Genomic DNA, 27,964 nt, shown 5'->3' with positions numbered 1-27,964 from the left:
CAAACTACTCTACTTGCTCAGCACTTGCCGATTTCACTGTGCAACAAAGAAATGCCAAAAATAATGTTTCGATTATAAGAATCAATTTTTAAATTTATATATTTATATGTTTTATATTGCCAAATGCCATTCAGATTATTTCAATTTTATAAATTATAAAATACCCACGTTATATTTAAAAAGTTCGAATTTATTTATATACATCCATTAAGATTATCAAGAGTGCCATATAAATCTCTAGAGGAATTGATTTTCGCTAACAGCACTTCCGTTTGAAAATATCAATGGTGTCGGAAGACTTTAAGTGACTTAAGTTTTATAACCTTTAACCTTTTCGATCTTGGATATTCTTAGGGATGGCATTTTGTCAGATTAAACAGCACAAGTGATAAGCAATTTCTTTAATTCTATCAATGGAGTAATTAGCAATAATTTAAATATAATATGCATAATTTAAATACTATAATATGTAAAAGTATTTAAATTATTGAGTGCTGAAGCGTTTCCTATAAGAATATATTTTAAATTCTTCTTAAGTGGTTTTTATCTGCTTAGCCCGTTTATAAAGCTTGGCTGAACAGTGTTAAGCACCAAGAATGCGAGCAGCATTGCAGGAACGTTGGCAGCCAGCTGGGCTTTGCTGCCAATCTCTGGTCTACGTTCTTAGTTATAAAGCACTGAAATGACATTTCATCTTTTTAATTGAATTTTAATTTGTTTAGAATGCGCTTAGTGAGAGTGAGAGATAGAGAGAGAGGGAGGGAATGTGTGAGAAGGCGGAAGATTTTCACGCCAAGTAGCTTTTTCTGGTGTTGGCCATTGGTCGTTGCTCGTTGGTCCTTGGTTGGTTCCCGTTTGGTTCGCGTTGAAGCGCACTTCACTTAATTTTCTATGCGCCTTGGCCAACTTCTAGTTTTAGTTGTACTATTTCTGCAGTAGTTTTTCGTTGTTGATGACGTTGTGTTGGCTGGCAGCTTTTCACAAATCGATTAAATTTAATTTGTTTTCTTTGTCGGCTTTTCGTGCTTCCCGTCATCGACATTGCGATTTTCTACTTATTTTCTTTACGGCTTTTTTCTTTGCAAGCAGCAGCAGTCGTAATTTCATAATGAGTTGACTTAATGTAGCTCAACTGCTGAGGGAATTCATTTTCTTTACTTTTCCCTCCACTCAATGAAAATAAAATAAAGAAAATTGTTCACGCGACCATTAAGTAATAATGAAAGGCAGAACTTACATATAGTAAACTGTGATTACGCTTAAAATTTGCCTAAAATTTCGGTTTAAAAAATTTAATGGCCGCTTATGACCCTGGGAGCCAAATTGAATTTTCTCATCAATTTTGCGTTTATTCAGTTCACATTTTCTGCCTTCCGTAGTTGTGTTTCATGCCTAGCACCATTTGTTGATTTTTATTTCCACGCTTAATTGAAGTAATTTTTATTTTTCCAACAATATTTCCTCTTTGCTAAGGCGCCTCGCATCGCCTCCGAAAATGAAAGTTCCCAGTTCTGCAGGCTGTTAAATCATTTTATGGTACATTCGTAGCTGCAGGGGGGTTTTCTTTCCTTTTAATTGTTGTTTTTTCTTTTTTTTTGCATATATTTTTTATATCAAATACTCTCCAGCCTACGTGCACAGATTTGCCAGAGCTTGCCGCTCGAAATGCCAAAATAATTGTGAGAAAAAAATACTGTACAGAAAATATGCAAATTATAATAATGATGTCCGTTATTGTAAAATTAATTAAAATTTATTTTTCTACATCACATTGTTGATATTTCAGCTCTGGATGCATATCATTTGCCATGGCTACTCCAAAGCTCTTTAGCTGCCCTGGAAATTAGTCTTGTGTGGCGAAACTGTTGTGCTACGTAAAAGCTAATGGCGCAGGCATAATTTTGTGACAATTTTAAATAAATTATTACCCAGTGGCATGACTGATATTAAATGCGAGTATAATTATACTTGCCACAAACAACACAAAAATAAAAAAAAATGTCAGAATATTCCGTGGGGATAAGACTGAGATACAAAGACATCGAGATAGCTGCCATGTAACCAGACAGCGCCGCGAGTATCAAATGCGTCAAATCCGCCAAATGTTGTTTTCGCTGGGAAATTAACATTTATTAACTGTCAGAACATGCGGAGCTTACCAAGTCAGATGCCAAATCACTCATCAAAATGCATACGCTAAGGCAGACAGTGAAGGCAACTTCCCGTCGGGCAATTTAGCAAGACGGGAAAAGTTGGCAAAACGCAGAGAATACTACATGGAAATATACCATCCATATACGAGTATATTTATCGTATGAAAAATTAAATGAAAACTTTTTACCTTCTATTTCTTTTTCGGTGAATTTTTGCACGTTGTGTCTGACATGTGTGACAAAATGTCAAAAGAAAAAAACACACGAAATAACCGCCGAAAAGGAAAAGAGAGAGGAAAAGAAAAGCACAAAACGAGAAAGACAAAATTTAAACAGAAATATTTAAATGTCACTTGCGCTTTTGTCGCGTACACGGTTAACATGGCGTATGCGCAATTTTTGTCTCTCTTCGGCATGTGTTTCTCGCTCCATTTTTAATAGAACAAATTCTTTTTGTTCCGAAAGCGTGAAGCGTTCGTTCGTTGCCTCGCGTCCGTATGCAACTCGCGTATTTGATGCAAAAATCTGCGATAAAATGCAGAAACTTCCCTCCTCCTTCTCTTTGCAGAGGGATTACTACTATGTTGGCGAGGACTCTGACGATGTTGCTGTGTTGCATTTGCATGTGGCCTTGCAGCAAATGTTTTTGTCATTACCGGCAATGTGAACTAAACAGCCACGCCCCAGTTAACAACCACGCTCACGCCCATGTCCGCCGGAAGAAAACAAAACAAAGGGAAAACAAAGACGTTTTCACCCAAAATGTCAGCAAATTAAATGTAATTCATTTTCATTTCGTAGCAGGCTCTTAAAGTCCTGTTTGCCGTTGCCATGGCTGTTGCCGTTGCTGTTACTATTTCTAGCTGCTGCCACAGCACGTGGCAAGCTCTGTCGTAGCAAATTGCCCAAACGAGGCTGCTGCTGTTGCATGCAACGCGACATTGGCGTGCTATGAAATTAAGTTGCAAGCTGCAGGATTTGCTCTCTCAAGTTTTACCAAAATTCGCCGTGCTGTATTTTTCCTTTTTTTCTTCACTCTCCCGCTCACACACACACACACAAGCACACACACATCCGCTCGGTTAGTTTACAAACCTCTATAGCGGAGCATAGAAAGATTCTACGTTTCCCTCGATGTTAACACGCGTTTCTGTCGTTTCTTGCAGCTTCTTGGCTGCAGTCAGATAATGTCACGCTAATGCTGCAAGCTTTGTCCTGCTTAATGTTCCATCTGCTTGTGGTTCTTAAAGTCGCCAAATGAAAGGAAAATTTAAAAAGTCAAAACATGATTTTACTGAAAATCGTAAACGCAAAGTTACTCTGATATTAAATCATATTTTACAAAGTTTTCAAAACTAGAAACGATTTATTTATAGTCTAGTTATAAAAGCAGATTTATGTAGAAACAGAATTCAGGACACTAATGTCAATTAAACACAGAACGCATGCTTCTGCAACACACTTGAGATTCTAAATGACTGAAATAAGAAAGAAAGCTGCATTCGAGTGTACTAGACTGTGACTACCAATTCTCAAGGAAAGCAAATGCGGTATTATAAAAATAAAATTAAATAAATCGATGGCTATATTTGGTATATCGATATAGAGCTACATTTATAGTACATCATAAATACAAAAAAATATCATATTAACAACCAAAGCAGCTAAGACTCTAATAAAGCAACTGTTTTTGACATGAAATCAAAGCTGCAGCTATGATTGTACCATGTATGTATGTATACCAAAAATAAAGCTTTAAAATTACGCTTTGTTTTCCATTTTTTCGACATCTAAAAATACTTTTCTCGTTTAGTCTAGGTGTTCAAACGAGCAGACGGAAAACGGAAAGGCAGACGAATATCTTTGACATTAATCAGGAAATTGGACTTGATTAATTAATTTTTTGCATGCACAAAGCTCTCATACTCTTCTAACCTAACTAGGAAGCGGGTATATAAAACATCTTCAACAAACAATCGATTATAATTATTATATATTCATAAAATAGATTAGAAATGAAATACTTATAGTTACATAATTTGTAAGTTGGTAGCAAATAAAATATATAATTATATTAAATGAAGCTATTGATTAAAATAAGAACTTAAAAAGTTGAACTACTAGTAATTAAAATAAATTGTTCCTAATACCTCCGATTCGCATAACAATCTAATAATATTGCTAATTTGCTGGTATTTTTATGATTAGGAAAATTAATCTGTCATGTGGCAGTCGCAGTTAACGCACAATTTGCCTGTCTGCCACGTAATTTGTGGTGTTCCGTAGGATAAAGAGCCCGTTGCATTGACAAAACGCATAAATTATGCACATGCGATGGTATTTGTGAAGCACTGCTCTTTGCTTTATAAAGCCAGCGAGACCATCGCATAAAGCCAAAGCAAGTCGCGGAACGAGAGAAATAATAAAAACGAGAAGAAAAGTGGCTTGGGCAAGTGAAAGTGGCCATATAAAATGATTAAGTTGCAAGTGAAAATAAATCTATGGATTTTTATAATTTTGGCAAAATTTTTATGTGGCGCGCAAATTGAAAACATAAATTCCAATGACCTGGTCGCCTTTGAGGACTTTTTACGCTGCCACCGCTTAAAGCATGCGCTTCTCTTGCGACTCCCACAAGTCGAGCCACCCAACTGGACCTGGACAGAGCAAATGGAGGGCTACCGAAGACTTCTTGTGTCCAACTATAGGATACAGTTCTTTACACCCAGAATGGGAGTGAATTTCAAAGAGCTCTTCTACTATGAGGCGCCACGCACTGCAATTTTAGTCGATGCATTCGAGGGCGATGCTGCAAAACTTTGGGTATACCAAGCAGCCTCAGAGGCGGGTCTCTTTAACAATAGTCAGGCGTGGTTTATGCTGGGCTCCGGCCAGGCGAATCGAACAGACGAGAGTATTATTAAAGAGCATTTGTCTGCATATAACATAAGCATTGATGCGGACATAACAGTGGCAATCAGAGGCGTGCCGTGTAGCAAGTGAGTTGTATACAACGAGGCGTATGTGCAATATTTGGCTTTCAAGATTATAATTGCTTTCAGGCGCAGCAATCTCTGTGCAAGCTGGCTGTTGTACGATGTGTATAGGTTGGGTCAACAGACACCGTTGCTTGTGGAATCAAAGGGTGCATGGAGCTTGGCAGCTGGCTATCGACTTTGGCCGAAATTCAACCAGAGTTGGCTGAGGCGACGCAGTAACTTGGGCAACATAACGCTGATTGGCAGCACTGCGGCAAGTAGTTGCAACAGCTGGAAAGCATAAAAGCAAAAGCAATTTAATCACTTCAATCTGCAATCTCGAATCCGCAGTTGATTGAGAAGCCGCCGGGTTATGACGATTTGAGCTATCTAAGCAACGACAGGCAACTGCTTCAGCTGGATCCGATGCAACGGAAAACCTTTCAGTTATTTCGCCTCATGGAGAGTCTGTTTAACCTAAGGTGAGTAGACTAACTTTAGAAATCTAAACCGCCAGACTGATTGACTCCAACTTGCAGCTTAGACGTTCGCTTCACCGACAACTGGGGCCAGCTGCAGCCAAATGGTAGCTGGTCAGGTGTGATGGGTCAAGTCACAAGCGGCGAGGCGCACTTTGCCCTCTGCCCCATGCGCTTTGTGCTTGACAGGCAGCGCTATGTGCAGTTCTCGCCCGTGTTGCACACACAGCTGTAAGTACTTCGTTCGACACATGTGCATCTCAATTAATGAAACTCGCCAATCTTCGATTCAGCATACACTTTTTGTTTCGCCACCCGCGCCGAAGCAGCATCCGCAACATATTCTTTGAGCCACTCAGCACACAGGTCTGGTGGTGTGTCCTCGCTCTGGTGCTGTGCAGCACCATCCTGCTGCCATTGCACATCAATCTGGAGCGACGCGAGCACACGTTGCAACATCAATTGCCGGCAGTGGGCGGACACCTGGCATTCGTCTGGTTCACCATACTGGAAACGTATCTGCAGCAAGGTCCAGCCTTGGAGCTGTTCCGTTTGCCATCAACTCGACTGCTAATTAGCGCTAGTTGCCTGTTCAGCTTTATGCTGATGCAATTCTATGGCGCCTTCATTGTGGGCTCGTTGCTCTCGGATACGCCTCGCACAATTCTCACTCTCCAGGCGCTGTACGAGAGCAGTCTCGAGATTGGTATGGAAAACATTTCATATAATTTTGTGCTCTTCACCAACACTACCAATCAGCTGGTGCGAGATGTCTACACCCATCGCATTTGCCGTGACCACCAAAACAACATACTGGACATTCAACAGGGCGCCGAACGCATTCGAGGCGGCGGCTTTGCCTTCCACTCGGCCATCGATCGCATGTATCGACTGCTGATTGAGCTGCTCGATGAGCAACAGTTCTGCGAGCTGCAAGAGATCATGTTTAATCCCCCCGTATGTTGCCGGATCTGTGCTGCCCAAAAGCTCACCCTGGCGAGAGCACTTGGCCCATGCTTTGCTCCATCTGCGTGAAACTGGTCTAATGCAGTACAACGACAGACTGTGGACGCTGCCAAAGCCGGATTGTTCGCTGTTCAAGGCCACCCAAGTGGAGGTGGACTTGAAGCACTTTGCTCCCGCTCTATTCGCGCTGCTCTTGGCCATGCTGGTCAGTGCTGTGGTGTTCCTTGTCGAGTTGCTGCTCGGATGGATCAATGCTCGGAACAAACCAAAGTAATCAGCTGTCGAATGGGGGGATAACTAAAAATTTGTCGTGCTTTTTGTTTCGTTGCTTGCATTTTTAATAATATTCAAAAATGTTTAATAATGCACAAGCTTAGCGCATAAATTAAAAATTCCATTAAACTGCAAACACTTGCAAGCTGGAAGCAGTAGAAGGTGAAATTAAGTTCTGCTCGCTGAGTTCACTTTTCATTTTGGCTATAGTTACAAAGTTCTTCGAGAGAGCACAATAAAATGTCAGTTATAGAAGTACTTAATCTGACAGAGTATAGAATATTTAATCAACAATATTGAAGTTCAACATGTTCAACACTTAAAGCAAAACAGAAATGTTATTAATAAATCCACATAGCGACTGTCCAAAGCTCACTCAGTAGTAAACGGCAACAGCAATAATAATCACTAAATAATCGTATTAAAATGCAATTGACGACTCTCGCACAATCTGGCTGTATAAAACTGAATGGTTATGGCCTGGTTATATCTATTTAAGCATTTGCCAACTGGCGTCACGCATAACCTTCAATTAAATGTTCATAATATGACACAGACAAATGGCCCACTGACTGGGGGTAATGTGCGTCTGGCTCTGATCTTGATAGCCGCAATGAGTCGCTACTGACTGCAATTACACCTGACAGGTGGAAAAGTGCTTTACTAAAGGCTTGTCGTGCCTAGCAATGTTCACTTGCGTAATTGGACTACATTACATCCTATCTAAAAGACTGTCAGTGTTTCAGTTGGCATTAAAGTCAAATCAAGTTGTGGTGGCTCATTATAAAACTTGGCTTAAGCATATGAAAAGTTAATGAAAATAGGCTCAGCCTTTGTGAATTATACATTTTAATTAGAGCCTATGCCATTTAAACGTTTTCTTTAAAGTTTCCAAGAATAAAAGAAATGAATTGATTTTTTAATTTAATATTTCTTAAGAAAATTAACTCTTCTTTCCCATTTAAGTGACGATTATTTTATATGAAACTTTTTATTTTAAATATCAAAGATATGTTGAATTATGTGTTTTGCTTTGTGTATTTCATATCTACACTTTAAAATGTATTTCCTTGTTTTAATCGCATATCAACTCGTATAAAAAAGGTTTATTACGAACAAATCGAGTAGCATATAATAAAATATTTGGTAAAAATCAATTTTTTTACAATCGAGGCCTGAAATATATATGATTATATTCATTGGTAAAAGTGTATTTTAACTTGTGTCTACAGGAAATGTCAGTACCAGGCATGTAGAGGTATCTTCGACCCTAACATCCGAGACGATATAGCCAAGTCTGTCTGTCTGTCCATCCATTCGTATGAATGGAGACTATAAGAGATAGACATATAATTCGACAGTAATTGTCATTTTTGCACGCAGATCAATTTTGTACCAAATTTTTGCATTGCCCACTTTCGCCCCCGTCAAATCGGAAAAAATGATTTAAAAGTGTAGTTTTGAAACTAGGTCCTCGATTTGCGGTACATACAATAATAGCTACAGTATTTATCATTCCTGAAAATTTTGTTGCAATCAGATAAAAATTGTATGTTTAATCCTATTATTATTATACCAAAAATAGCCTTCGATATATTTAGTATTTTTGCGGTATATGAATTCGGTTTATTTTAAGAATAATACCGCGTAATCTAACAATCGAGCACATTCGACTGTAGCTTTTCAACTTGTTTGTATTAAATTTCACTAATTGAGGTTATCTTTTCTTATTCTGTTTTATTCTATCGAATTCATGTGCCCAAATTTAAATGAATCGCATATCAATTCATATTAAAAAGCTTAGTTACTGACATATCGATTGATATAATTTTATGCAATTTATTTTTTGATACTCATGAATAGTTTTTTCAATCGAAAGCTAAAATATGTATTTCTGTTACAATTTTATATTGTTTTGAATGAAAATCGATTGTGGTGTGAAGAGCAGACGAATTGATAGTAAAGTTGATTGAAATATATACAAACACATTAGCCATCCATACATTGTATTTTATTCAATCAAATTCGATATATTCAGTTGTCTGGCCAACTACTTCTGCACACACGTCAAATTATGCAAATTTACAAAATGATTAAGCTCGTTCGTCCTCGGCATCATCATGGTCGTCGTAATCATCGTCATCGGCCTGTGTTTGTTTAGCAATTCAAATGAATTTTCTTCAGATCTTCTTCCTCCTCTCCTCTTCTGGTCCTAATGCCTTTTAGCTTGTTGGTGTGTTGGCATTTAACTACATGTCTACTCGGCTCTTAGGGTCTCGCTCCTCGGTCCTCTGGCATTCGACTAGACTCGTTGAATTTGTTCTCGATAGCCTGCCTAGCCATTTGCTTGTTCCTCTACCAAAGTATCAATTGTTCGGCATTGCCGTTTATTTATGCATTGTTTTTGTCAATGTTGCTGATGTTGGTGTTGTTGGTGTTGTGTCCTGTCTGCATGTGGTGGCCTCTGCATGTACTTTATTGGTTATGCTTATAGTTTTGCCATTCTGAATGAATTTATATTGTTTTGCAAGTGTTTAAATGTTTGTATCTTGCTTGTGACGGCTACCGGGGCGTATGTGTAATGGCATTTCTGCACATCTAATTCTATTGCGATTACCGTATTAAGCGCTGGAAGCACAGACATAATGTTACCAGCATAAACTGGTTTATGTTAATCTCACAAAGAGTACATAAGCTTTATAGAATGTCCAAATTAAACAAAGTAAACAAAAGTTTGTTGGATACAATACACACACATTTAATAGAATAGAAGTCTGTTGACCTGATTTAATATGATCCATGTTTCATCAATATTGTTTGTTTTAAAGCAAGGCAAAGCGCTGTTTAATTTGTGTTGAGTTTGAGTGCAATTTGGTCAGCTGGGTAAAGTTTCAATGAAACTAAATACTAATTGTCATTCTATGGATTGCAGTAAAAACCATTTACCAAATGAAATTAACTTTGTTTATAAAATTACAAACTATTTTTGTTATTTTCTTGAAGTCGCTCGCTTTGTGTTCACTTGATATTCTTTAATAACATTTGCAATTATTTGATGTCAGTCGAGGCACTAGGGCAGACTCAAAATCTGGCCGCAAGTATAAAAACAACTTTTCCAAATCAATATTAATTGCTTAAATTCATTCAACCATATATTAATAAAGCGATAGTGGAAGCGACATCGTGTTAGCGAGAGAAAGATGGTGAGAGAGTGAAAGAGAGATAGCGAGAGAGAGAGAGAGAGAGAGAGAGAGAGAGAGAGAGAGAGATATCCGCTTTGGTTGCTGTGGAAGCAAGACATAACAATTTGTAATATTTTCACAATTTATGCTGTCTCCGTTTACTTGAGTTCTGCTCCGCTCTCACCCTGTTTTGTACTGTTCTGTCCGATTGCCGAGTGGAAAAACTTTAGAAACTTTTGCGCTGCATTTACACGGCTTCCTGCTTGCCTTATACTACAACACAACTCCTTTCCCCTTTCCACCACTCCAGCATCAGCATCATCTTTTTTTGTAGTTTCGTTTTCTGCTGCCTTTGGGGGCTGCGTTGCGCTTGTAGCTCGCTTGTGTTATGTGCTTATTATAAAATAATTAAGTCCTTTAGGAAATTATAGTTCTTGTTGCTTTTGCTTTTGATTTCGCTTTTTCTACTCAGTTTCTTTGCGTACACAATCTGTGCACGATTTTCTTTTTGCTTCTATTTCTTTTTGTTGTTTCATTCCCCACTGTAATTTCTGAACATTCTCTTTACTATCTGAACTTTTGCGTTTTCACTTTTAACAGAATTCTCAAAGCATTTTTTTCTAAGTATAAATGCATTCATATGAGTTTCCTTAACCAAGTTAATTCTTAGATTTTCAAAATTACAAGAAAATCGATATCAAAAGTTGAAAATATTTTATTTTTCCTTCTGGGGCATAATTTGAAATTGTATACCACATATTCTTAGCTGTGAATGAACTCTGCCTAAACGAGTCATTAAATGCCTCTTCTTGTGATTCTTGCTTTGTTTATCTCCTGCTTCTGTCGTGTGAGTAATTTATTGTGTTTCTAATTAATTTCTGCTGTCTGCGTAAGTTTTGTTTTTTCCCTCTCTCTATTTCTTTGCCACTATCCGAAAAGGCATTGGACACTATTCATTGACTTAATGACCAAGCCACACAGTGTCTATGCCAACGTCTCTATTAAGAGCCAAACCCAAATCTGTTGACATCGAAACTGTGACAATGGCAGTCAGTGTATACGAGTTTGTATCTCGGCCAGCGAAGCAGACGGTACATGATCTATGCGATGCTCTAGCTTCATTTAAATTTATGTCTCGCCGGCTAGAGCACACTTTAAAAATGTATCACATGAGCCGCCCATTCATTTAAACATGCCATGGAGTATGACAAGTGTCGGTCAGCTCTGCTCTATAGAAACAGATTCGGTTTGACACCAGCAAAAAAGGCAGCAACTGCCATTATGAGGCGACACTTGATAAATGTCGAGGACGATACACGGAAACAGACAACAACCCAGAGAAGTAGCCATGACTGTGACAAAGGAAGTTTCAGGTGCATGAGCAGACAGAAGAACTTTAGTTCTCTTTTTAAATTCTATCCAAGTGTGTGATTCTAAATAATAATTTAAGTGAAAATTCTTAAATATAGACATTTCTTCATTGTGTGATTCTAAGAAATCAAATTAGCTATTTTTAAATTTTCGAAACTTAGACAATTTTTGCTATGTGTATTATTAACTACTGTATTTATGAGTCAGTAAAATTTGGTTGCGATCAGATCAAAATTGTAGAAGTTACCTAAGAACAATTTTTGTATGGCAAATAACTCCTTCTGTAATCCGGTCTTAGTTGGTTGATAATCTGGTACATTTTTTAGTCTATGGTTAATTTGAAATGTACAATAGTACAAAATCGATTTACCAAATATATCAATTGGTATATTTTAGTAATTTGGTATATTTGTAGAATGTGGTTTTATTGTAAATGTGTAGCGGGTATGTCACAGTCGAGCACACTCGACTGTAATTTTCTCTCTTGTTTTTCAAGGGTTCAGATTTCAATAACGTTTGTAAAGCTTGTTATGCATTTGCCAACTTCAAGAATGCCATAAATTTTGTGATATATGTTATGTTATATTTTTTATAAAGTAAACAAAATATAATTTTATTTATTTGCACACTTTTTCATGAAGTGAATACTGAAAAATGAAAAGGGGGCGTATCAATTATCAATGATTAAAAATTGCCTCACTTCACGGCCGACTAGATTAGAGCGCAAACTGATTCATTTTCAATTCATATCCACAGCAACCACACACTCACACTAGTATTCGGTTGCAGTAGTTTCTGTGAGACCCATAGCCTATAGTCAATTCAACTGATAGTTCGCTGCCGGGCTTCACAGATGGTGTGTGTAGGTGTGTGATTTGTGGTTGCTTTGGTGAGTGTGTGCATTTACCTGCGAGGAATTGCAGCACTCTGGTAAATTGTTTGCACTGCAAGAGCAACAACAGAAACATTAGTAGCAGCAGAAGCAGCAGCAACAGCTACAGCATCAACAGCAAACCGTAAACAAAGCCAAAACGCGTTAGTCCTAGAACGTGACAAGGATAATAAGCGCTGGCAGGCCTTTGGTCCAACCTATCAGATGACTTGACTTGTTAACTGAATTGAACACAAACAAAACCACATAGCGAAACAGCGAAATGATCAGGTAGAAAATTCGCTAATTTTGCCTTCGTATACTCCAACTAATGAGTAATAATTTTATATTCAATTCAAAATCAAATTATAAAATTTTGTGGCTTAACGAGGAAAACATGTATATATTTTACATAGATGGTAATTTACCTGAAAACATGTAAGAAAAACAAAATTCAACTTCAAACTTAAAATTTCCTTGTTGTTTAATAAAAGTTAATCATTAGTTGTCCAAATCTTGAAGTATTTATACGAAATCTGATGCATACTGATGTGTCTTATTATATTGCTAATACAGACTGCATAATTTGGAATTAAAATAATTATATCTACAATAATGTGTTTTTTCTGAAGTTTATCTATATTAAAAAAATATTTCAAAGCTTTGTTTTCTAATGTTTGCAAACCTCTAAGCTACTCTTGATTATTGACATAAATTTGCTTGTCAATGATTCGCATAAACCTAACAACTTCAGCCCATACACGACCAAAACTCAACCAAAAAATCGTTAATCAAATTAAAATTTATTTGTCGTTTGGCCAAGTGCAACGCAGCTAACAAATTAATCATGATCCAACACTGAAAAGCTACCAACATGTGTGTATCACCAGCTGCAGCTCCAAACTGCAAAATGCATTCGCATCCGCATTTTGTATCTTTGACTGCGACTGTACGAGTATCTGCATCTATAACTGTAACTGTAACTGTAACTGTAGCACAAGTAGTTGTAGTTGTCTGCATGTACTCTGCATAATTTGGACGCTTTGTTTTTGGGTCATGGTTTGGATTTGGGTCTGGTTTCGGTCATTGGGAGGTTTTTCCTTTGCTAGGGCCCAGTTGGTGCATAAATTTGCATGCCAATTGGCTGTTATTCGACGAACGTCGTCGTCGTTGTTGATGTTTGTGTTATTGTTGTTTTTGTTATTGTTGTAGTCGTTGGTCATTGTTACGCTTCTGCTTGTTGTTGTTGACGATTTGCCATTTTAATTAGCCAGAGTCCTGTCAGCTGCTCATCCGTCCATCTGCTGTATGGCCCACCTACCCAACTGTCGACTTTACATTTGCTTTGATTATGATTACAGCGCTTTGATTTGAAGTCGTTGTGTGTTTAAAACACCTGATCTCTCTACAAAATTGAGAACAAGCTGAAAGTTCCAAATCAGTTTTCAAAAAATTACATTCAAAGTAATTACAATATTTGTGTGGCACGAAAAGTCAACTAAATTATATTAATTGTTGGTTGTCGAGAATGGTACCACATGAATTAAATATGACACATGCCGCAAGAGTCTGTTTCCGTTAAAGTTACGCATCCGTGGAAAAGTACAGTCAGGTATGTTTATGGAGCTTGTGTGCATATTTTACTTGCTAATTTCGAAACCTTTTTATTTTCAGCAACAAACTTTTGCATCCGTTAATACTCCCACACACATGTACACTACATACAAACACGGAATATTTGTCAAAGTGCTGGCAACACACACTTATGTATATACACAAGCAAACATACTATATGTCTGTATGTATGTAAATAGTCACAGACAGCCAACCGCGTTGCCATATCCGTTTCCGCTTTTTTGCAGCACACGTGTGAGTCTGCGGCCCTTTATATGTAACTGTTACGGTGCAACTGTATAAGAGTGGCGATGTAGGCGTATGTGTGAGGCGAGCTTGTTGACAATTCTGCGGTAAATTGCAGTCAACTTCATGACAAGCTTAATAAATTACAATAACAAGTCAACATGAAAAAAAGGCAACAGCTCGTTTGTGGTTAGAGTAAAAATAACTTCAGAATTGCCCAACTTGCCGTGTCAAAAGTTCGATGCATGTATATACAATAATAAACTAACCTAATAAATATAATAAAAAATAACCTATGCAATTTTTTTTAAATTATTTTTTTTTTTTATTACAACAATTTATTTTTAGTTTCAGTTTTTAGCTATTTCTTGGTTAATTGTCTAGCATTTTAATTGCATAATTGATAAAGTTATAAAAACAGGAGCAAAATTAAAAAAAAATAATATACTTTACTCTGAACTTAAATCTTATAAAGTAGATTTAATGTTTTAATATATAATTTAAATATATGTATATGTTAAATCTATTTATAGTTAGTTTGTAAGTTCGCAAATAAATAAATGTTTTCACTACAAAAATTATTAGAATATTAAACTTCCACGGAGAAAAAATTTCGTTTTTATAAACAGAACAAAAATTAAAAAAAAACAAGTAAGAAAGCTACAGTTAAGTGTGCTCGACTGTGAGATACCCGCTGCCCATTTTGAATAAAACCAAAATATTGCGGTATTATTTTCAAAATATATCAAATATACTACACAAATACTAAAAATATACCGAATGGTATATTTGGTATATAGACGGTACAATATACCACATTGTCAGCCAAAGCATCTAAGACCTCTAGTAAGTAGGCGTTTTTGCCCATACAAAAGTATTTTTGTAATAACCTCGACAATTTTTATCTGATCACAATCAGAAATCACAATTACTATAGTTATTATTGTATATACCAAACTTCGTAAAATTTTTGTTGATTTGCGGTGGCGGAAGTGGGCGTGGCAAAAATTTGAAACAAAATTGATTACGCTGATCAAACATAACAAATGCTGTCGATTAGAGCTCTATCTCTTATAGTCTCTGAGATACAGTGTTTCATATGGACAGACGGACATGGCTAGATCGTCTCGGCTGTTGACGCTGATCAAGAATATATATACTTTATAGTCGATGATGCCTCCTTGTCCCTGTTACATACATTTCCTGCCGGCACAAAGTTATAATACCCTTCTACCCTATGGGTAGCGGGTATACAAATATTTTTCTATGAGTAAAAATCATAACTTGGAATCTTGTGTTGAACAATTTAATACGTTCCATGCACAACAAGGCTGCAATAAGGATGCTAAAGTGTGTTGTATTCATTTCGATTCACATTCAATTAAAGAGTGATGTTATAGACGAACTAAATCTGCTAAACCAAAATCATAAATTATTTACTCAAATACAATAATATAATAATCCAAACAATACATAAAGTGCAATTAAAGTATATAGCGAACTGTGTTAAGTATTTTGTATGTGATTCTAAGGTTATCAATATAGAGTCGGAGATGAGCATTATGTCATTGTTTATAAATTATATTAATCTAAACGAATAGCATTTGAAATTCTGAGGAAATATGTTATCAATGATCAATGTCGTAGTGCGTATATAATTTAATTTAGTGGGCGGTTTTGCCCAAATGGAATTCCCATGCAAATATAAAAGACAGATTTTTAATTAACAATTAATAAAATCTCAATATAAAAAAAAAAAATGTGATTTAATATACATGAGCCTCAGTGGTGGTAGAGAATTTGTAGATTTTTCTGGTATTAGCATATAACTTTTGACATGAGCAATATTTTTGAATGTGAATTTTTGCAATGTTATCAGACGCTATCAATAGATGCATAGGTATGTTTTAACATACCTACCTATGCATCTATTGATAGCGTCTGATAACATTGCACATCTCTCCTTGTTTCTCACCAATTTCATTGTGTGTTCCAATTTGTGTTTCTCACTGCCGTCTCTTGATAATTGCTTGTAGTGGCATTTGTTATACACATTTAAAAAAAGATCAAGTGATTGAAAGTATTTTTAACTTATTTGTTTAATTCACATTCTCGAACTTGCAAATAAACATTTTGATTCCCAAATAAGTTCGCAAATAAACAATTGTTTTTTACTACAAATATAATCATTCATTCGGAAATTACCTCGGGAATGCAGTTCAACGCAACTTTCGGTATGTCGGTAATGATTTGGTTCACCTGGCATCCAGTTTAAATAGGTTGGCATGTGACCCGTGGCTACCGAAACATATTCTCCCTCCTCAGCTAAATCGTTTATGCCAATCCAATAGTCATTACCACTATGCAATATGTTCCTTATTGCATTGAATTCATCCTCGTTCCTGATATTAACCAAATGTCCACCCATTACCAGACATTTGTTAAATGCCTCAAACCAATTGACTTTTTCAGATTCTTCAATATAATAATTTTTTGAGCCAACTTTCTGATTAGACGGCGCAACTATTGGATGCTGTCCGTCAATCAATTTATGTAGATCTTGAAGACTTTGCTCGACCTTTTCATCTTTCGATTTCATCTGTTGCGTTAATGTTTCAGTTGAGGTACGTAAGACATTTAATATCTCTTCAATCTTTTTATTCTGCGAGTCAAATTTGGTTTCCATCACCGCCTGCATAGACTCTAGCTGAGCCAAATTTTGCGCTTGATCTTTCAAGTGAGTCACTTGGCTCTGAAAATCCTTTGTCTGATCTAAAAATGGCTTTATGGCTTTATAGCAATAATTTCCACATGATGATGATTCAAGGTACCTCGATTTCTGACAAGTCTATGAATAGAAACCAGAATTTGAAATCACTCATAGAAGAATGTAATAGGTATATTTACTTCTTCACTGTCATGTACAGCAAGGACTAAAAAAAGGAGCCCAAATATTGTTTTATTCATTTTGATTCACACAAAATTAAAGATTGATGATGATGAAGCGAACTAAAGCTCTTATGGCAAAAGCATTACTTATATACTAGAAAATATATTGTTATCAATGAAAGTATATAGCGAACTGCGTTTGTTTTTTTGTATTTGATCTTGAGGTTATCAACATACATGAGCGGATATGTTTATATTGTTAATAACTTTTATTAATGCTTAAGAATATGTTATCAAATATGACATCAGAGCTGCGACAGTTCGCAGAAAAACACATATTATGTATTATTGCAATCTTTGTAAGTAGGAAGGCTACAATCGAGAGTGCTTGGCTTTGAGATAACTGCCAACGGAGTTACCGAAAATTACTGAAATATTCCAAATTTATTTTCGGTTTATTTGCTATATTGATATACATACTTCGTTCTACACAAGTATACTAGTATATACACAAGTACTCAACTGCAGAAGCCATTCATTCTCATCTCTAAAATTAGGTCTTAAATAACTGTTTTTTATCTAATCGCCATCATATTATGTAATTCAGACAATAAGATTATGCTTGCTATTTGATTTTCTTTCCTTTTTTTGGGGCGGAATTGGCAAAGCTCTAAGATGAATTTGATCAACAATAATAGGTGTTGGCCACAAATTATATCTCCATCTACATCTGAAATCTATGTGTTCAGGCACACGAACAGTCGGACATGGCTTTATCGGTTCGGCTGTTGACACTGATCAAGAATATATACTGTTTCTCTTTCTGGGGTCCGAAAAGGTTCATTCAGCCTGTTACATACATTTCCTGTTGGATCAAGGTTATAGTAGTTTTCTTATGGGTAGCGGGAATACAAAAATTTTCATTTTGATTTAAGTGTTTGCATTGTGAGTTAAAATATGACATTTTTCAATTCATGAAATAGGATTATATTCTTGATATGAGAATATATGTATCCTAAAGACAATCATATTTTAAGAATGGGCCCTCTTTTCAGCATTCATTTTAACTTCGATGTCGATATAGCTTTGCATTGATTACATATTTCTTATTTAAGTTTGGAGATTTTATTCGCTGTGTGTAACACTTACTTACGAATTTGAAATTATTATATAAGCTCATACGGGTTGCATTTTTAATTGGAGTAAGTTTTCGGAATTACATTTATGCTATTCATTTCAACTAATTTGCAAAGTTAATAATAAATAAATGCAACTGTAACTGACTTTTTAGTTCTTAACGCATTTAGGCAAAATTGCAAACCTGAGGAAAAACATGATTAAAATGTTGCCGCAAAAGCTAAAATATTTTAATTATGAAATTTAACGCAAAATTTGCGGCCGTAGAAAAGACGAGAATTGCAATTTAAACGAGGCGTGTTCATAATTAAAACTGTTGCCTTCTTGCTGACATCTAAGATGAAAGACTCGAGACTTCTACGAGAATTATGTTGCACACAGGCCATACGAAGTTGGTTGGCACTGGCAGCAGAGGCAGCTAGGGCAGCTGCACCGGAAACAGTCCAAAGAAACGGAAACTAAGTCAACAACTTTCCATTTTGTCAATGGTTATGCTGTTTGGCTCGGTGGGCTGTCGAGTTGTCTACTTGTCTGCTCTTGGCTCGCCTGTAAATGACACACTCTGCATATGAAACTAGAAATAATTTTTCAATTCACAAATGAAACTTTTCACACACAGCTGTAGAGATCTGAGTAAACTTTAAAGTTTGCAATTGCAGCAATGGGACTCCCCAAAGAGTAGTGGTAAACCAACCGAAGTCGGGCTGTAAAAACGAGGGGATTGGGATTGGGATTGCGACGCTGACTGCGACTGAGACTGGGGCTGTTGCAATCGTCATTTGCAATGCACTTCGCCTGCTGTTGTCCCTGCTGTGTATTTCTTGGGGTTTTTCGCCATTTCTGGCTGCCTTCCTTTTGGCGTCGCAAACTCCAGAAGGAAATTACAAACCAAAGTAAACGCCAAAAGCGCCGAGACCGCTGAGATCCAGTCCGAGTTCCAGCAAGGAAGTTGTTGACGCAGGACGAGCGTCGGGCGCTGAGTGTCAGTGTCATATCCTGTGCCAAAAGTGCACACAGACAGCACACACTTCGACCTTCGTCCTGGGTCCTCGCCGAGGAAAGCTCCTGCACATTACAAATGAATAATTTATGCGCGCGTTCATCTGCAGATGGATGGAGTTGGAACAGCTCGCAGCCACTCACACTCGCACTTGCACTAGGAACTGTGGGCGACAAGACGGGAAGTTGGAGCAGTAACAACAACAACAACAACATAGACCTGGTCAACGCCAAATGAGTTGTAGCACAGTCTCACTGGTGCCGTAAAAGCCAAGCGAAGCCAAGCCAAGGCGAGGCACAAGCTTGGGTAGCTCTGTTGCTGGGAATAAACTAAAATTTTGGCCGAAAACTCTGGACTGCAAATTACATGACTACGTGCTGCTGTTGTTGGCGTTATTACTGGATGTGGGTCTGGTTCAAGTTCCAGAGGATGGGTGGTGTGAAAATTATCTGCTTGGCGCGGAGCACCACCAAAAAGTGGATGGAAGATAGCTCCAGCTCAAAAGTTATTAGAGCTAAATTTTTGCCTTTGCCTAAGTAATGACCAAGTGCATATCTCTCAGCACATATTGAGTTATGACTTAATTGGATAAGAGCCAGCTTACCTCCTCCCATGACCTCCATTTCACATATACCGCAACAGTTCAACGTCTCTCGCTCGCCAGTCGCCGGGAAACTTTGCTAAAAGTTTTCCTGACCTTTTTTTCTCTCACATTTCCTCGTATTTTAAATGGCCGCAAGATCGTGTTTTGAGTTCCGGTCGGGTATCTGCTCATGACTAAGTGCACAAGGGATATGGGCAAAGTTGAAGATGCTCTTCGCTACAATTTTAAGTTTTATTAATTGAGTAATACGTTTCTTACCCGTAGGTTTATAAATTGATTTTATGCCATAAGTAAGACCTACTCAAGACTTTTGTTTCCAGTATCGTGCACTTCGTAGCATTGGCGGACATAATAATAAATAATTATGTACAATGCTATTGTATTGATAAAAAATTAAAATATTTATATAAATGGCCTGTGGGAATTAGTTTGACGCAAATCATTATATATCAAAATTGCCAAGTTTATCATTTTACAAATATATTTATTAGAATATATAGCTGTATTCTAATTTTTATCTAGAGAAATGCTTACACGCAACGTTACAAAGCAAAACTTGACTTCGATCCTAAAATTATTATAGTAATTTTCAAATTACAATTGATATTCAAAATAAAATAATAGTATTAAATTATAATAATGTGCGCTTGATTGAAGTAAATGCTCCTATGGGAATTTGTATTTAGTTGGCGATATCTACTCCCATGGGGATGCAAAAATTTGCGTGTTAAAATTTTTATTTTTTATACGCTTGCTGAGGGTATTATAATTATTCTCTAGAGAAATGCTTTGTGGGTACGAAGTACAGTCTTTCTTCATTCTTGAATTTAATATGATCGCAAAAAATTTGATAATAAGAATTCGGTCTTTCTTGTGAAAGTATAACTTAACATGCATAATAATAGTTTACGATTTTAGATACAGTTTTAGAAGTTTATGCACAAATAGTTGAACATTCCTAATGTAAATGTTTTTTTATCTGTGTTCGTTCTTGTTGCTGACACAGTTGTGACTGTGCAGCAGCAAAAAAAGAAAAACTAAACAACATCACAAATGAAGGAAATTTTACAACGACAAACTGACAGTGCAATTTGCGCTCATTTGTCTGTATGTCAACGTGTGTGTGTGTATGTGTCTGCATCAGCTCATGTCAATCCAGATAAAGTATACGCCCCTTTGGCCATGCAAAATGCCGCTTGTAGTATGGTGAATCACATAAGCGCATTTTGTTTGCCAATTTGCACTAGTGCACGTCTGCACACGATTCAAACTCTCTCCCACTGTTCCACAGTACATTTCCCGATGCAACATCAAACGCTGCCATTGCTGTTCCACCAATATTTTATTTTACAATACAACACTCTCGGCTAGTCGTCTATAGCATTTTCGATTCACAAAAGAAATTATTCAAACTATTTCGTATAAATTTATATTAAATCAAAAGAACATAATTTATAGTGAAGTTTAAAAGTTAAAAATTATGCACACAAATACAAATAAAGTAAGAACGCTACAGTCTAGTGTGCTCGACTGTGACTATTCCATAAAATACTAAAAATACACATAACCTACTTTATGTAGCTTTATATAGTACTACATTCAAAATATACCATAGAGTGCAAAATATTCGAGATTATCAGCTAAAGCAACTAAGACTCCTAGTAAGAAAGCGTTTTGCCCATACAAAAGTATTTCTTTAATAAGAAATTTTCAGGAATCATAAAGACTATGGTTAAGTACCAAGAATCTCAACAATAACTTCTAAATTAGCATTGCTATTTGGTTTTGATCGATTTGAGGGGCGGACATGGGCGTAGAAAAATGTTGACACAAACTTGATCTTTGTGCAAAAACATAAAAAGTGCTGTCGAAAAAATTACAATTCTGCCTTTTATAGTCTCTGAGATCTAGGATTATTCATTCAAGCGTTCGGACATATAATTAAATGGACATGGCTGCATCGTCTCGAATGTTGATTCTGATCAGACCCTCTGCATGATAACTACATTTCAATGGAGGCACAAAGTCATAATTCCTTTTTTACCCTATAGCTAGCTCGTATAAATATTAAAAGTAGCCTTATATAATTAATAATTAATTAAGTGTTCGTGATATTTATTTATTTCATTTACGTATGATATAAATACAAGACTACGAAATTTGTGGAAATAAATGATTTGTCGATCAAGGCATTTCTGTGCATTTGCAGGCTTTGTCAGAAATTTAAATAACAACAACTTTTAATGGACAACCACTAAACCTTATTAATTTCTTATTTCTTATCGCTCTCTTTACTTACAGATGGCAATAGGAATTGTCGCCTCTCAATGTATGAAATTATTTCGACATTCAGTATGAAAAGTTTGTTGAACGAGAACAGTTGACTCAACATAAAACACACAATAAAAATGCACAAGTATCGCTTTTGTGAACTACTTGCCAGCATTCTTTTATTACAAAATGGTAAAATTAGTAAGCACTTATTTATTTTTTATGAGTTTTGCACTTTAAAAAAATGATCATATTTTCAGTGGCTTCGCAAATTCAAAATGGCTGCTTTAAAGATCAATTCAAATGCAGAAATGGCGATTGTATAGCTGCTACTTTGATGTGCGTTCTTAAAAAAGGATTGTCAGGATGAAAGTGATGAATCATTTGAGGCGTGTCATGACATGATTTGCACTACACATAAATGCTCATATGGTGGCTGCTTCAGCGATGAGCAATATTGTAATGGTCATCGCGATTGTTGGGACGGTACAGATGAATTTAAGTTCAATTGTGAAAAAGTTCATAATCAATTGATGGGCGATTGTAAGTAAGTAAGCATACCTATGATATGTTTCTACAATTTTATTGCATTGCGAAAAACTTTCAGTAAAGAGGTTTATGCGGAGTTTCAACGCCAGAGATCCAAGGAATGTATACGTTATACTCAATTATGCGATGGAACTGAGAACTGTAGGGATGGGTCAGATGAGTCTAATGAATTATGCGTTGGAAAGCAATGTGGGAAAGAATCCTTTCGCTGTTTCTACGGAGCCTGCATTGCAAGAACAGCTGCTTGTGATCATAACATTGATTGTCGCGATAGTTCGGATGAGTTGGCCCCTATTTGCAATAAATGGAATAAAAAACCGTTGGAAATTGAATGGTCTATAATCCGATGGCAGTTTACAAATGCTTCCGTTCCTAATAGACCCGAAATTGAAATACTTACAACTAAGACTCCAGATCTATTAGGCAATGAAAAAAACTGCAGTGTGCCATCTAATAACAATGTCATCCATTTGAAAAGCATGTCCGCAGCAATGCCTTACATCACAGGTAATCCAGTGCCCCTTGGGATGTCGGTTCGTCTCTCTTGCAGCGAGGGATATGGGCTAATAGATTCCGATGTAAATACATGAGATAAAGGCAAATGGAGGCCATCCCGGTCTGTATGTATTAAGACCTGCCAACGTCACAAGATCACTAACGATCCCAGCATTGAAGCGACTTGCATCTTCGATGGACAGGTCAAAGATTGTGCAAAAGATCCACTTTATGTTAACACAGAAGTAGAATCTCATTGTGCTACTGGATATAAGCCTGATCGTTGGAACGGAAATCGTTCGAGCGGAAATCAAATTTGTGACATTACTGGCGCGTGGCAACGTAAACCTCTCAGTTCTCCTACCTTCAAATATAAACCTGATTGCGGCAAGACTTTTAGCACAGTGCAAGGTCATCCGTGGATTGTCAGCATTTATAAACATACCCACAATGAGGTTTACGAATTTATGTGCCTAGGCACAATAATAGATCCGAGATATGTGATTACTGCTGCCAGTTGCTTCGCGTCAAGACCCCCCGCTCACGCAATACTGATTGTGCTGGGCAGTCATACAATTGACTTTAACCAGGCTGAGGAGAACGGTTTCGATACAATGACGGTTTCTCATATTTATACTGGCAGGTGAGTCGTAAATATAACTAAACCGCATTACATTCGATTAATTTTATATTTGCAGAAATCCTACGGTGATACTCGAAATGATAAATCCTTTCAAACTCTCTGTCAATATTCGTCCCATTTGCTTGGGTAATATTGCTCAAAATCTCATAAATAATAATACTGAGGATAACGTGTTGCCTGGAACGCCGTTGGAATATTATAATTCAACTTCACAAACTTACACGCTGACGCATATTGCTAATAACAAAACAAATTTTATTGATCTCAGAGGCATCAGTAATAAGATAAAAACAAATTTAAGGCGGTATGAATTAAAAAATAGGCTTTTGTAAAGTGAATTAACAACCAATATATTGAGTTTAATAAATATATATGATATGTATGTACCATTCATTTCTGCTTTCTAGATATTCTTAATAATTTTATAGTAAGCATTTGAGCAACTGTCTGAATGTAATGAAAACAGAAATATGTTTTAAGCATTTACTGTTCTGCCAATACACATTAGACTACTTGATAGTAAATATTTTATATTGAAAAAGATGCATGATCGACTGTATCTATCTTACTTTTTCCCATACAAAAGTATTTCTTGAATAACTTTTACATTTTTTATCTGATCGCAACCCAGTTTTTAGGAATCATAAATAATAAAGTTATTACCAAAAATTTGTGCAAAAATTACTCTAGCTTAAAAATTATGTTTTTTATTAAAATGTTATATTCGGAAGTGGGCGTGAGACATACTTAAGTGCTGCCGAAATTAATGGCTGTTAAATAAAATGATATCTCTATATATTGTAGTCTCTGAGATATACATAGCTGTTTATACAGATGAACGGACAGACGGATATGGCTATATCATTTCGGCTGTTGGCGCTGATCAAGAAAATATATACTTTATAGGGTCGGAGATGCCTCCTTCTATCTGTTACATACATTTCCTGCCGGCTCAAAGTTATAATACCCTTCTACCCTATGGGTGTCGGGTATAAAAACTAAACAACATCACAAATAAAGAAAATTTTACAACGACAAACTGAAAGTCTGTATGTCAGCGTGTGTGTGTGCGTCAGCTCATGTCAATCCAGATAAAGTATACGCCCCTTTGGCCATGTAAAATGCCGCTTGACGCTGCCGCTTGCTGTTTGCTGAATGACAAAAGCGCATTTTGTTGTCAATTTGTAAACAATTCCATTCTCACTAGTGCACTTCTGCAAATGATTCAAAATCTCTCCCACTGTTCCACAGTACATTACCCGATGCAACATCAAATGCTGCCATAGCTGATCCACAGTTATTTTAATATATAATTCAATACTTTCTGCTAGTCGTCCACAGCATTTTTGAAACACAATTGAAAGAACTGAAATTATTTGATATAAATTCATTTAACAATAATTCCAATTAAAAATAATATTTTAGAAGTTTAAGGCTTAATAATATTCAACAATCATTCTCAAACTTAACAATTTCATTTAAAAATAATACAAAATACTAAAAACAAATTCAAAATTTAAATGGGAAAAATATTCCTATTTTTTTTATTATTTATTGTACAGTATAAGTTCTGTGTTTGTTATAATTATTTATTCCATTTACGTAGAGCATTTTCTAGTCAGTCTTTAAATCACCACTATTTGTGTGAGCCGATTGAATGGCTTGTCGATCAAAACATTCACACACTCAAGTGCACACACTTTCATTTCAAATTCATAGTTTTTCAATTTGTTCGTGAATACTTTTTTTACTTTTGTACATTTGCCGGCTTTGTTAGTGAATTGATCAAAGAGCTTTTTTCGCACTTCAATTTTTCAATATGCACTCGTTGCATGCCCATTGATTAAAAACTAGTTTCAACATTTGAATGCAAATTAAAGGCGGCCCTTACAATTGGGTGCATGGCATAAAAATGGGTTACAATTGAATACCAAAAGGCAGAAGCAATTCTTAACAAATTTTAGTCTACTACCACTAAGCTTCATTAACTTCTATGCAAATTACGTTCTTTATCTTACCAGGTTTTAATAATATACAAAAATGTTGTATATTTCATCACATTATTGCTTTGTGTACCAATTCAATAACAAATGAACTATTTTTCAATTCTTATACTATATTCGAAATAAACATGTGCATAATTTTATTATCGCTTTTTTTCCCACTGACGTCAATAGAAATTGTCGCCCCTCTTTTGAATAAGCTGATAGCCAATGTATTAAATTATTTCGACATTCAGTATAAAAAGTTTCTTACACGAGAACAGTTGACTCAGCATAAAGCGGAATAGTTATTTAATACGCATTTAAAATGCACAAATGTCGCTTTTGTGAACTACTTGCTATTAGCATTCTTTTATTACAAATTGGTAAAATTAGTTAGCAATTATTTAGTTTTTCTGAGTTTTGCTCTTTAAAGAAATGATCATATTTTCAGTGGCTTCACAAATTCAAAATGGCTGCTCTGAAGATCAATTCAAATGCAGAAATGGCGATTGTATACCTGCTACTTTGATGTGCGATCTTAAAAACGATTGTATGGATGGTAGTGATGAATCATTTGCGGCGTGTCATGACATGAATTGCACTGCAAATAAATGCTCATATGGTGGCTGCTACAGCGATGAGCAATATTGTAATGGTCATCGCGATTGTTGGGACGGTACAGATGAATTTAAGTTCAATTGTGAAAAAGTTCATAATCAATTGATGGGCGATTGTAAGTAAGTAAGCATACCTATGATATGTTTCTACAATTTTATTGCATTGCGAATAACTTTCAGTAAAGAGGTTTATGCGGAGTTTCAATGCCAGAGATCCAAGGAATGTATACGTTATACTCAATTATGCGATGGAACTGAGAACTGTAGGGATGGGTCAGATGAGTCTAATGAATTATGCGTTGGAAAGCAATGTGGGAAAGAATCCTTTCGCTGTTCCTACGGAGCCTGCATTGCAAGAACAGCTGCTTGTGATCATAACATTGATTGTCGCGATAGTTCGGATGAGTTGGCCCCTATTTGCAATAAATGGAATAAAAAACCGTTGGAAATTGAATGGTCTATAATCCGATGGCAGATTACAAATGCTTCCGTTCCTAATAGACCCGAAATTGAAATACTTACAACTAAGACTCCAGATCTATTAGGCAATGAAGAAAGCTGCAGTGTGCCATCTAGTAACAATGTCATATATTTGACAAGCATGTACAATGCAATGCCTTATATCAATGGTAATCCAGTGCCCCATGGGATGTCGGTTCGTCTCTCATGCGACAAGGGATATGGCCTAATAGGTGACGATGTAAATACATGTGATAAGGGCAAATGGAGGGCATCCTGGGCTGAATGTATTAAGACCTGCGAACGTCACATAATCATTAACGATCCCAGCATTGAAGCGACTTGCAGCTTCGATGGACAGGTCAAAGATTGTGCAAAAGATCCACTTTATGTTAACACAGAAGTAGAATCTAATTGTGCTACTGGATATAAGAATGATGATCGTTCGAGCGGAAATCAAATTTGTGACATTACTGGCGCGTGGCAACGTAAACCTCTCAGTTCTCCTACCTTCAAATGTAAACCTGATTGCGGCAAGACTTTTAGCACAGTCCAAGGTCATCCGTGGATTGTCAGCATTTACAAAAATACCCACAATGAGGTTTACGAATTTATGTGCCTAGGCACAATAATAGATCCGAGATATGTGATTACTGCTGCCAGTTGCTTCGCGTCAAGACCCCCCGCTCACGCAATACTGATTGTGCTGGGCAATCATACAATTGGCTTTAACAAGGCTGATGAGAACGGTTTCGACACAAAGACGATTTCTCATATTTATACTGGCAGGTGTGTCGTAAATATAACTATACCGTATAACATTTGATTAATTGTATGTTTCCAGAAATCGTACGGTGATACTCAAAATGATAAATCCTTTCAAACTCTCTGCCAATATTCGTCCCATTTGCTTGGACAATATTACTCAAAATCTCATAAATAATAAAACTAAGGATAAAGTGTTGCCTGGAACGCCGTTGGAATATTATAATTCAACTTCACAAACTTACACGCTGACGCATATTGCTAATAACAAAACAAATTTTATTGATCTCAGAGACATCAATGATAACTTAAAACAAGCTATAAAGCGGTATGAAATAAAAAATAGGGCCTTAAATTAACAACAAATGTATTGAGTTTAATAAATACATATATATGTATGTACCATTTATTTCTGCT

General features: G+C 36.4%; 3 protein-coding genes and 1 long non-coding RNA gene across 5 annotated transcripts; 3 read left to right on the top strand and 1 right to left on the bottom strand.

Moving 5' to 3' along the window:
* Positions 1-619: 619 nt before the first annotated feature.
* Positions 620-3,517, bottom strand: LOC132785530 (uncharacterized). Its single transcript, XR_009632325.1, has 3 exons — positions 3,249-3,517; positions 1,238-1,548; positions 620-1,169 (listed from the first exon to the last, which is right to left on the bottom strand). It is a non-coding gene; the product is annotated as an uncharacterized LOC132785530 (long non-coding RNA).
* Positions 3,518-4,625: 1,108 nt separating this feature from the next.
* LOC132783967 (ionotropic receptor 75a) lies at positions 4,626-6,850 on the top strand. The gene is given in 6 exon segments (XM_060789303.1): positions 4,626-5,143; positions 5,222-5,405; positions 5,483-5,613; positions 5,671-5,841; positions 5,904-6,561; positions 6,563-6,850. Coding segments are annotated over 6 exon segments (1,950 nt in total).
* A 16,335-nt stretch (positions 6,851-23,185) lies between these two features.
* On the top strand, positions 23,186-24,103 carry LOC132785782 (granzyme K-like). Its single transcript, XM_060792061.1, has 2 exons — positions 23,186-23,721; positions 23,777-24,103. Exons 1-2 carry the CDS (start codon positions 23,546-23,548, stop codon positions 24,051-24,053), a joined length of 453 nt encoding a protein of 150 aa, XP_060648044.1. The 5' UTR covers positions 23,186-23,545; the 3' UTR covers positions 24,054-24,103.
* A 1,868-nt stretch (positions 24,104-25,971) lies between these two features.
* LOC132785779 (modular serine protease-like) lies at positions 25,972-27,956 on the top strand. Of its 2 annotated transcripts, none has more exons than XM_060792055.1 (4): positions 25,972-26,089; positions 26,158-26,443; positions 26,504-27,571; positions 27,627-27,956. In XM_060792055.1, the coding sequence occupies exons 1-4, from the start codon at positions 26,032-26,034 to the stop codon at positions 27,904-27,906; spliced, it is 1,692 nt and encodes a 563-aa protein (XP_060648038.1). In that variant the 5' UTR covers positions 25,972-26,031; the 3' UTR covers positions 27,907-27,956. The 2 variants fall into 2 exon arrangements, with proteins under 2 accessions (XP_060648038.1, XP_060648037.1); XM_060792054.1 differs by having other exon boundaries at positions 26,140-26,443.
* Positions 27,957-27,964: the final 8 nt, after the last annotated feature.

Source organism: Drosophila nasuta, chromosome 2R (genome assembly GCF_023558535.2).
Source record: "Drosophila nasuta strain 15112-1781.00 chromosome 2R, ASM2355853v1, whole genome shotgun sequence".
Classification (NCBI taxonomy): domain Eukaryota; kingdom Metazoa; phylum Arthropoda; class Insecta; order Diptera; family Drosophilidae; genus Drosophila; species Drosophila nasuta.
Note: the sequence above shows the minus strand (reverse complement) of the source record. Positions and strands in the feature narration are given on the sequence as shown.

Excerpts from the sequence above, each read along its gene's own strand:
- LOC132785782 (XM_060792061.1), top strand. The coding sequence starts at position 23,546 with ATGTGCCTAGGCACAATAATAGATCCGAGATATGTGATTACTGCTGCC. Across the intron at positions 23,722-23,776 it reads TCTCATATTTATACTGGCAG|AAATCCTACGGTGATACTCG; the intron begins GTGAGTCGTAAA and ends TTATATTTGCAG.
- LOC132785779 (XM_060792054.1), top strand. The coding sequence starts at position 26,032 with ATGCACAAATGTCGCTTTTGTGAACTACTTGCTATTAGCATTCTTTTA. Across the intron at positions 26,444-26,503 it reads CAATTGATGGGCGATTGTAA|TAAAGAGGTTTATGCGGAGT; the intron begins GTAAGTAAGCAT and ends AATAACTTTCAG. Across the intron at positions 27,572-27,626 it reads TCTCATATTTATACTGGCAG|AAATCGTACGGTGATACTCA; the intron begins GTGTGTCGTAAA and ends GTATGTTTCCAG.